The sequence below is a fragment of the Tupaia chinensis genome, unplaced genomic scaffold (assembly GCF_000334495.1).
Source record: "Tupaia chinensis unplaced genomic scaffold, TupChi_1.0 Scaffold149309_1, whole genome shotgun sequence".
Lineage (NCBI taxonomy): Eukaryota > Metazoa > Chordata > Mammalia > Scandentia > Tupaiidae > Tupaia > Tupaia belangeri.
Genome location: NW_006209153.1, coordinates 68,544 through 79,813, shown reverse-complemented (window position 1 = coordinate 79,813; position 11,270 = coordinate 68,544). Strand labels below are relative to the sequence as shown.

The window sequence follows — 11,270 nt, the reverse complement described above, 5'->3', positions numbered from 1 at the left end:
CAATCCCTTCTCCTCCATTCTCCTCTTGGGATCTTGGGCATGCCCGCACACGTGCCTGGCATGAGATTTAAGCCACCGGGTCCGGGACGCGAACCGTGGTCGACTACATGGGAATCCAGCTACATAGCCATTACGCTAACTGCTGGTCCCCTGGTGAAAGATCTGAGTGTAGGAGTGGACAAGAAACAAGGTATTTCTTCTCTCTCTACTTGCTCTGGCAGTTTCAATGTGACCAAGTCTTTTCTGTGGTTCTGGCTCCCATTGGAGAGTTTCCACCGTGACTCTGGCTTTTGCCAGATGACCCCTCCACTTGCACCCAGTAACACCGGCTCCTGCAGTCCGATGAGGCACAGCTGCTTGTTGCCATAGCTTATCGCTAGGTTGCCTTCCTGTCCCCTGATCATTTCTGAGCTCGTCTGTCATTTGCATGACCAAGTTACATAACCATATTAAATGATCTCTGTTTACTAAAACCTGGACTGGTTTCTCTTTCCTTCCTGGACCCCGACCCATAGAGTAGGCTCATCCTGTGTGTTCTCGCTCTATGGATTCTAGAGTGAAAAACCATCGTAAAGGATACCGTTGGGTTAATTGGAAGAAATCTGACATAGTTTTATTGCATAAGTGCTACATTTCTTGGACATAATTGTTATTATGGTTGTGTAGTGGGACAAAGGTCCTTGATCTTAGGAGAAATCACCTAAAGTATGCAGGGGTCAAAAGTCATGACGTCTGCAAAATACCTTCAACTGGTTTAGAGAAAAAAGTATATGTGTATATAGGAAGGGAATCCCAAAGTTCATGAAAAAAAAAAATAGAATTAAAGCACAAATTTATTTTGGTGCAAAACAGTTTTGAAATCTGTCTTTGAAGCTCCGCTGTACTGTGTGTCTGCATAGAGAGACAAGCAGACGTCTAGTACAGACAAAGCAGAAGCTGGCGATACCAGGGGAATGGCTTTACTGTGCTCTTCCTATTTCCCTGTGGCTTTGAAAGGTTTTTTAACACAAAAGGAGGAGTGGAACTTAAGTTCATACAAGAAGCTGGTCATATTTTTTGCCTGCAAGCTCCTGGATGACTGGGGACAGGAGGAGGGTGTTTTTCCATTATAGTATACACCTTTCTGTACTTTTTTCTTTTAACGAGATAGAAAGATGGGAGAAAGTGGTGGGGTATAGGGGGAAAGAAAGAGGAAGGGAGAGAGAGAGACAAAGACAGAGGTATTTTTTGACAGTTTCTTATGTCAGGATTCTCCTGCCCCGGCTTCCCTAGAATTACAAGTGCAAGCAACCACACCCATGTGTTCAGGTTAGTTAGAACCAAACATGGGCCTCCCATGTGGCTTCCAGCCTCTCAACTGCATTAAAGTTTGATTTTATTATTATTATTTTTTATGTTTATCTACCTATTTCTTCCATGAGCAAGAGTTTAGGCATGTGTCTTTTTCTTTTTTTAAGAGAGATTTTTTTGCCATAAGGTGCATGTGCTTGCCAGACAAACAGACAGAAAGCGAGAAATCACCCCACGGGGGGATGACCATGCTGCAATCCCTTCTCCTCCATTCTCCTCTTGGGATCTTGGGCATGCCCGCACACGTGCCTGGCATGAGTTTTAAGCCACCGGGTCCGGGACGCGAACCGTGGTCGACTACATGGGAATCCAGCTACATAGCCATTACGCTAACTGCTGGTCCCCTGGTGAAAGATCTGAGTGTAGGAGTGGACAAGAAACAAGGTATTCCTTCTCTCTCTACTTGCTCTGGCAGTTTCAATGTGACCAAGTCTTTTCTGTGGTTCTGGCTCCCATTGGAGAGTTTCCACCGTGACTCTGGCTTTTGCCAGATGACCCCTGCCACTGTGACCCACTTGCACCCAGTAACACCGGCTCCTGCAGTCCGATGAGGCACAGCTGCTTGTTGCCATAGCTTATCGCTAGGTTGCCTTCCTGTCCCCTGATCATTTCTGAGCTCGTCTGTCATTTGCATGACCAAGTTACATAACCATATTAAATGATCTCTGTTTACTAAAACCTGGACTGGTTTCTCTTTCCTTCCTGGACCCCGACCCATAGAGTAGGCTCATCCTGTGTGTTCTCGCACATTGTAGGAACACAATACATGTTCAGTTATAACCATGTTAATGAAAGCCGGAAACCAGGGCCAGCCTGGTGCAGTGGTGATGCGCCACACAAGCCATACTAGATCCATATGCAAGGTTGCAGGTTCAGTTTCCTGGCTGACGTGCAAAGCAGCTATGCATGCCCGTGGACCTGGCTGACGTAGGGCTGGAGTAGATTGCACTATGGGATTGCAGTTGAGGGTGCTTATCTTAATTCTTTGGTTCTTACTTTCATGAAAGAAAGAAAGAAACTTGAAAAAAAAATAAAGACCAGTTTATCTAAAGGAAGTTGTGCCCTGGTGAATTTACTTACAAGTCAGGCTGATTGAAAGTATATTGTTGAAACTCCTGGAAAACAAAAGTGGCAACATTTTCCTAAGGTGTTTTTCCAAATTACGCTCTCTGTGGTGTCAAAACAATAGATTTATTTGATCTCATAGATCTCTTCCATTTCTATCAACTGTGACTTACTGTGGAAGGGGTCCTTGGTTTGGGTGGGTTTATATTTTCAGTCATGGCAGAGCTAGTTGCTTTGCTAATGACTCTGTACACTTGGCCTTCCCATCAGAAGCCTGGTTGTTGTGACCTGCACAGTCCTGTTTACATGCCAACCCCTGTTCTTGGCTTGCACACAAGGATTCCCACAAAGGTTCCATTTGAGTTGGTGGTTTCCAAGATTGGGGGTGTCTGGCTGCCGGCACTGGATTTGAGACCACCAGCTTGTTTTTCCAAGGATTAATATCTCAGTGATCTCCAAACATATTTTCTTTTCCAGAATACTTTCCAAAAGGTTTGTAAGAATGTCTCTCAAACTTTTTTCTTTTGAAGGTATAAGGGCCTAAGGGGAAGGGGTAAGGGTAATATAAATTATAACTTGGCAGACTAGTTATTTAAAACTTTATCCAAAAAAATATTTTTCTCCTTAAAAAAAGAAACCCCTCTTTACATATTTAAGTAATCCATTTGGGAGTAATAGCCACTCAGTTGTTCACATAGCCAGCCCTTGGCAGCTTTAGTTCAAAATGCTTTGAAACTAGTCAACTACAAAGCCTCAAATGTTTTCCCTTTGAAAACCCAACTAACCTTCACTACCATGGTGGTGAGAAAAGTGACAACTCATTTTTAAAGATTCTCCCCGTTTCTTTGTCTTTTTTCTACAGGCCATGTGTTTATACTATGGGATCTCCCATAAACAACAGGGCCCTTTTTCCATGCCAGGAGCCACCCGTTGCCATGTCAACATGGCAGGCTACAGTTCGAGCAGCTGCATCTTTTGTTGTTTTAATGAGTGGAGAAAACTCTGCCAAGCCAACACAGCTTCGGGAAGGTACTGTACATGTGTTCTTTGCTTATTTATGTATTGCACACATGCTGGACCCAGGAACCCAATAAGCAGTGTTTTTTAAACTTTAAAGAGCTCCTTTATTAGTTGGGTTGGAAATGAACATACTATAAAACATCCTGCCAGAGAAAACAAGCAGGAGATGGGGAGGGGCAATTAGAAGCCTGGGCATGGGACTTGGGGCTCGTCGTGCCAGTTATCAATTGGTAGATTATTTCAGCAGTTACTCTCACCTGTTGATTTGTGGGCCAGATGTGGGTGGTCTTGGTTGAAGACTTTCTGGGCAGACAAGTGTGTCATGAAAACCTCATTATAGTTGAGTTAGCTGTGGTTTGGTCATGGTGTCTGTACATTCTTATTCATGATGTTTAGAGACAATGCTTCTGTTGGCTGGCCTCCTGGAATTGTCCTGGAAAAGGACATGTCATTTGCCTGTAGGAAGTTCTAAACCAAGGTGGAAGTCAATGCTAATGCAACCTCAATGTTTTATCTGTGAATCACTTGCTTATTGGTGAGATCCTGAGCATGTTGTTGCCAGGTGAAGTTTTTGTCATTGTAGTATTTATTTAAAATATGGTGTCTCGGGCTGGCATTTGGTGTGATGGTTAAGGGGCTGAACTCCCATGTGGCTGACCATGGTTCCAGTCTTGGACCTGGAATCTTGCTTTCCTATTTTCACATTCTTTCTCTCTGTTTCTCTCTGGTCAAATTAAACAAATAATAAGGATGATAATAAATTAAATAAAATAATTCTTAAAAAGGAAAAATGGTATTTCACAGGTGGGGTGGGATAGAAATGGGGACTGATATCTCATCAGGTGGTGGTGGTTAAAGGTTGATTCCCACATGGCCGTCCATGGTTTGGGTCCTGGACCAGGTGACTTGCTTTCTCACTTTCCCTTTCTCTTTCTCTCTCTGGTCAAATTAAAAAATTATAATGAAGGAGGCTCTGGGCCTCACATGGCCACCTTTGTAATTTGAATCCCAGATCCTGCGGTTTGAAAATTATGCCAGGTAGATGTACATGTGTGCCTAAATTTCCTAGAGGAGAATGGAAGAGAAAGGACTGCAGTGTGGCCATCCCTCCAGAGGGCATGATTTCCCACTTTCTCTCATTCTCTGATGAGTGCATGCAGCCTATAGGCCTATAGGAAAGAAAAAAGTTAAGGATGATATCTTATCTCTTATCATATTCATGAAAAGTATTTTTTTCTAGTTTTTAGAATGCTTTTAAATTTTGTATGCTGTTTCTGATCTAAAGAAAATTAAAATTTTTCTGAAGTCAAATTTATAAGGTTTCTCTTGTAGTCTTTCTTTGCTCTAAGAGTCACCAGTTTTGTTCTAATCTTTTTGTAGTTTAATTTTTAGAATTTAACTCTTTAATCTCTCTGTAGTGTACTCTTAACAGAGCTGTTAGATACGAACTAAGCATTATATTTTTTCCCAAATAAAAAACTAATTACTCTAAGATCATTGATTGTATCTTTTCTTACTCGTGATATCTTCTTTATAGGTATATGTTTTTAAAGTTTCTGTAATACGCATGTGGGAGGAGAAGCCATATTTTATAAGCTAGATTTACATATATACTAAAGTCTTCAGTGAGCATGTACTTGATTTTCACAATAAAAACAAAATAAATAAAACACATTAAATTTTTTTATTTTTAGAAATAGGCAAATAGCTTTATTTACAAGTGAAAAGAACAAAACTCTTGGAATAAAGTGTCCTTTGTATTTCTGTTTCCCAGTCACCTAGTCACTTCCCCCAGGCAGCAAGGTTACCAATTTCTTTTGTAGGATGTGTTTTTTTCTCTTTTTTTGCATAGTCATAGCATGCTATACACATTTTTGTCCTGTGCTTACCCCTTTAGAATAACTTTCTTTTGGGGACCAGCATTTGGCTCAATGACTATGTCGCCATTAGTCAATTGCGGTTTGAGTCCCAGACCTGGTGACTTAAACTTATGCTGGGCACGTGTGCGTGCGTGCCCAAGATCCCGAGAGAATGGAAAAGGGATTGCAGCGTGGCCATCCACGTATATTTTTACTATATGTGGATGTTTCACAATTCATTTAACTAGTAGCTCTGGACTTCATTCCATATCAAATGAGGAATTTAACGATGGCCATGTCCTTCCATTGTCCTTTCCCACCCACATTCCTCATTTTATTTTTGAATGATAGTGCACATGCATGAAAGAGAGGCACCCTCAGTAGGATCCTGTTATGCTGCATTCCCCTTACTCTAATCCTCCAACTCCTTAGGATCTTGGGCACTCACATGCCTCTGGCATGTTTTCAGGCTGACCCATGGGATCTGAACGTGTGGTTGGCTATATGGCTTCCAGCCTTGAAGGACATTTGAGTCACTGTTTCACCACAGTGGCTGGATCAGTATTTCATTTTTTAGTTTTATTTTTATTATTTATTTATTTATTCCATGAGCGAAAGAGGAAGCATCCCTAACAGGGCTCTCATGCCATAACCTACCCCCAGCCTCAGCCAGGCCCAGACTGTAGGCATATACAAGTCCAGCATGTTTGAGGCAGTCTCCACATGTGTACCTGGAACCTTCCAGGTGGGTCAGCCTTGTAGACCATTATCTTGCCACCACACCACCAGTGGGCTGCACATTCCTCAATTGTAATTAATAAAGAGATTTGGGACTCTTACTATCCATACTTTGTTGTTGTATTGTATCTTCCTTTCTATTATACAAATTACTATTATTGTTTCACATTTTTAATCAGCTTTAAATCATATTTTTAGTAAATATTAGATTTGCTTCATTCTTGTCTCTTAAGTTTAAATCATCTCTCAGTTGGCTGGAAAATGGCTTCATATTTTTTTCTAAAAAGGTGGATTTATGGTATATTTCCTGAGTGCTTCTATGTTCAAATTGGCCTTTTGTTGTAGTCACTTAACAAACGATCTTTGGGTAAGTACAGAATTCTTAAGTCACTTCTTTTCTCTCTTTAACGACTATAAATATTTTCATTATCTTTCATTTAGTATTTCTGAGAAAAAATCTGATTTTTTTTTTCATTCTTTGAAAGTTGTTTGATTTTCTTGCTTAGGTGTTCATAGAATTTTTTTTGTAACTTATGTAATTCAAAACTTTCTAAGATGGCTCTAGATGTGAATGCCTTTGTTTTTAGTCAACCTTATTAAGTATAATTTACGTATAATAAATGAATACATTTTCAATGTTGCTCAATGAGATTTGGCAAATATATACACCTGTGTAACTTATGACCACCCCTGTGATGGTAGAATACATTTTCATTAACCCAGGAATTCCCTTGTGCCCTCTCACTCATTCTTGCTCTGCTCCCTCCCAGACAGCCGCTGGTCCGATTTCCATGGCTGTGGGTTAGTTTTACCTCTCCTCTAAATTCATATAAATGGAGTCATTCAGTGTACACTCTTTTGTGTCTGGTTTCTTTTAGTCAGTAAAGCCTCATGTGTGGTAGTGTTTCTCAATCTTAAACATTGTTTTTCTTCTTAGAGGGGGAAAAAGTCTGAGAAGTCACCAGGATTGACTTGAATGATTCATATTAAAATATTTTAAAAAACTGTAACCTAAGATGAGATACCAACTCTGTGTACTAACTCTTATACATCTGTCGAGCCAAAATAAAATTGCAAGGTAAACACAGACCAAACTACTAAATCAATAAAGTTAAAAATTAACTATTTAAATTTAGGGAGAAGGTTAATATTTTACTGAAAGGAAATGGCCCCTCACAATACGAATGTGGAATCATTGGCTCCATGCTGTTGCTTTTGAGACGAGTTACATGTTCTACCCTGAGCCATGCAAAGACCAGTTCTCTACTGCTCTCCTGTCTGCTGCAGGACTTTTGCTTCCAGAGATGCCGTAATGTCATTTGGACTTCACTCAGCCCAAAGCTTCATTTTTATTTCTCATTATCTCTCAGTAAGTATAGCAGTCCTACATGTCCTTGTGCATTCGTGTACATTAAATACACACATGTGGAGCTATGAAGGCATTTGGCAGCTCTCAGTATATCCGGATGATTGTAGGGGTCAGCAAACAGCCCACTGGCCAGACCCAACCTACTGCCTGTTTTTGTAAATAAAGTTTTATTGGATCACAGCTATGTTTGTGGCTTCTGTGATGCCATAATATCCAAGTTGAACATGTACAACAAAGGCCCACAAAGTCCTTTCCAGAAAAATTTTCCTGATATCTACCATATATATTTGTCTGTGGGTCTGTTTTCTATTTGAAGATGATCATGAAAAATTGAAATATGAATTAACCTTAAAATTTCAATGGAGGGACCAGTCGTTAGTGTAACGGCTATGTCGCTGAACTCCCATGTAGCTGACCACGGTTCGAGTCCCAGACCTGGTGACTTAAACTCACACTGTGTGCGTGTGTGCCCAAGATCCCAAGAGGAGAATGGAGGAGAAGAGATTGTGGCATGGCCATCCCCCCTGGGGGATGATTTCTCACATTCTGTCTCTCTGTCTCTCTGTCTTTCTGGCGAGTGCATGCACCCTATAGCAAAGACCTCTCCAAAAAATTTTTTTTTCAGTGGAAAACCTTGTAAGATCTCAGGGCTACAAGAGAGAACTTCAAAAAGGTTGTGGAACATCAGAAAGTTTGAAGAGAACTTCAAAAAGTTTATTGAAAAGTGCAATTAAAGTGTAAGTTTATTTTAGTGCAAAAAAAAAAAAAGTTGAAATCCATGCACTATTTTCATACTACGCATTTTCCATTGACATTTTGAAGACCCTTTGTATGTCTGGATTTTTTTTCCCCCTGCAGTACTAGTTTAGGGCAGAGTTAAAGTAGATGCTAACTTGAATTTGCTTATATTCATACCACTTATGGTTTTAAAAAACTTAATTGCCAGAGGTTACATGTGCTTTCCAGAAACAGAAAGAGAGAATGTACGTGCATGTGTGTGTGAGAGAGGGGAAGCACTCCTTAGTGTGGCGTGATCATGTCCTGAACTCTTTTCCTCCATTTCTCCATCCCATTCTGATTGGGGCACATACACACATGTAAGTGGCATGTTTTTCAAGATGCTAGGGTGGAGCTTTAGACCATGGTCAGCCATGTGGGATCCAGCTTTCTGTGCACAGGGCCTAACCTCTGTGCTTCTGGGGCCAGCCCCACTTACGCCTTAAACGATAACCATAGAACAGACTTTACAAATTCAAACTGAGGGAGGATTGAGCTAGCCACGGAGAAAGAGCTTTCCACCTTATACTGCAATATCTCCTTTGGTTCACAGCAGGGGGTTATCAGAAGACAACCAAGGAAATAGTACTAATTAATAAAGTCCTTTGCCAGAGCCCAAATGGCTGCTCTGAGGATGAAGTAAATCTGCAAATGTATCTGCACTTCTTAGAGAAAAAGGGTGTGTGGATGTTACTTTCCACATCTCATTTTCTAGATTGCCAGGTTGTTTCTCATAGGATCACCATTCTGTGCACAGTACCCTTTACAGTCATGAGCCGTCCTTGAAAACATGAGTGGCAAAACCGAACTTGGCAAGTCACAGTTCCCATTATGGTGTCCCATCAGCCTGATTAGCCCAATTGCCAGGCACCAGCAGATTTCCCAAAAGACAGGAAGCACTTCTGAACAGAAAACTGTGATAGAAATGACAGCAGCCTAGGGCTAGCAGGTGGCATGGTGGTTAAGGTGCCAGACTCCCCCCATGGCCAACTGTGGTTCAAATCTCAGACCTGGTAACTTGAAAATCATGCTGGGCACATATGCCCAAAATTTTAGGAGGAAAATGGAGAAGAAGGGATCATAGTGTGGCCATCCCCTTGAGGGGGGAGGGAGGCAATTTCTTACTTTCTCTCTCTCTGTCTCTGTCTCTCTTCAGCAAGTGTACATGCCCTATGGCAAAAAAAAAAAAAAAAAAAAAAAAAACAACAACCCCTTGGCAAGGAATAAAAAAAAAAAAAAAAAAAAGACAGCAGCCCTTGGACAGGAATCAGAAATCAGAAGATGGACCTCTGACTCTGCTCTATGAGAAAAATCATCCTTTCTGTTTTTTTGTTTTTCTTTTAAGAATTACTTAATTTTATTAATTATAATAATTATTATTATCTTAATTTGACCAGAGAGAGAGAGAGAAAGAGAAAGCAAGTTACCAGGTCTAGGACTTGAGCCTTGGTCAACCATGTGGGAGTCTAGTACCTCAACCACCACACCACCTGCTGGCCCCTCATTCTCCCTGTATTTAAGAAGGCTAATGGGTTGGGCTGCAGGGTAATGACCATCCTAGGAATTTCATTGTCTGTGTGGTCGGTTTTCATTTCTCAAGAAGGCTCAGTCAAGGCCATAGTTAGATGAACTCATTTGACTCTGTTGTTATTCAGATTTCTCAGTATCATCTCCTTTGGGCAGACAGAAATGTTACCCCGTGAGTTATTGTTGGCCTGTATTCCCTGCCAACGTGTAGCTCAACTTCTGAACGCAGAGACCCAATGCCCATTCTTTGTCTGTGTATTATAAGCGCTCAATATTTATTTGTTGAATAAATGTGGTCTGCGTAATGAGACGGAAGCAGTGCGTTTGTGGAAGAAACATTTAAAACCACCGACAGCAAGGAAAGTGATTTCAGGGTCGTTTGTTATACTACTGATGGGAGTTTATGTCTTTTCTCCAGTCTCAATTTTAAAAGAAAAAAATTGGTTTAGTACACTATTATTTTTCTTCAGTAATTTTTGTTTAGTTCGGTTTTATGTTTACAGAGTCTAATTTAGCATGTTCTTTTTTCCTAGAAAAATAAAATACTCTGCTTCTATTTTTCATTGGAAGCCTCAAATAAATGAACAAGACTACCTAATTTAAGCTCCTTCTAAATGAATGGTAAAAAGCATATGAACAAGTGAAAAGTGTTAAAAACTACATGTGTCCTTGCATAGGATCTGATTTCAGGGTTTTTTTGTGTGTGCAAAAATAAGACTGTAGACATTACTTCATTCTGGGCAAAATGCTACTCTCTGGCCTACCCAGCAGACTGGCTCTCTGACATTCTCTTTCTCTTGATTTTGTGTGGGAAATTCCAGGACAAAGCCAAGATTTCAGGGTCCAGACCCTCCTGTGTGCAATTGAAAGCCAGCGTTTCTTCCCTCTCGATGGCTCAGAATGAGCAATAGTGTTTAGACTGCTCCCACAGTATGCAACCAGGAATTACGTATAAGGAAATGGTAAATTAAAAGGTATTTAGGAATGGTTATGATTAAGTGTTTTCCCCACAAAGGCAGAATGCAAAGTAGAGAAAGCTCTTTGTTTTTAGAACTGAAGAAACTTTATTCTGGGTTAGTACACATACATATGTGTGTTTTTAGGGGGTAAAAGTACAGAATGAATACGTTTATCTCAGAAAGCTACAGGCAAACCAGGACTGAGTGTTCCACTGTGTTAGATTGTTCAAGAAGTTTCACCCAGTGCTCAGAACTTTCCAGATCTTTGTCAGTTAATTCTTTCGTTTTATGATTTCTTGTTGACTAGTTCTTGCTTAATCTCCCAGCACTGCACTTAACCATACACAGCATATGTGGAAATCATTACTAATTTTTTAGACAGTGATGATTCTAGCATGCAGGTAGTGTGTGCTAATCCTTTTTCCTGTGGATTCTTATCTTGGACTTGACATTCATAAATTTTCTTATGGAAGTATAGTGTTGAAGTTTCTCGAGATCATCTGGAGTGGTATGATTTGGTGTCTAATCCGTTGATCTATTTTGTACTTCTGTGTCAAGTGCACTCTGTCATCTGTTCCAGGGATCAGAGTGGCCAGTGAGACTCGG

General features: G+C 40.6%; 1 protein-coding gene across 1 annotated transcript in view; it reads left to right on the top strand.

Moving 5' to 3' along the window:
• The window catches only part of LOC102476651 (aminopeptidase O), a gene marked incomplete at its 3' end in the record, with an annotated part of 55,714 nt that overhangs the window by 22,312 nt on the left and 22,132 nt on the right, over positions 1-11,270 (top strand). The window contains 1 exon segment of the mRNA XM_006171086.3: positions 3,278-3,444. Within this exon segment, the coding sequence (XP_006171148.2) occupies positions 3,278-3,444 (167 nt within the window).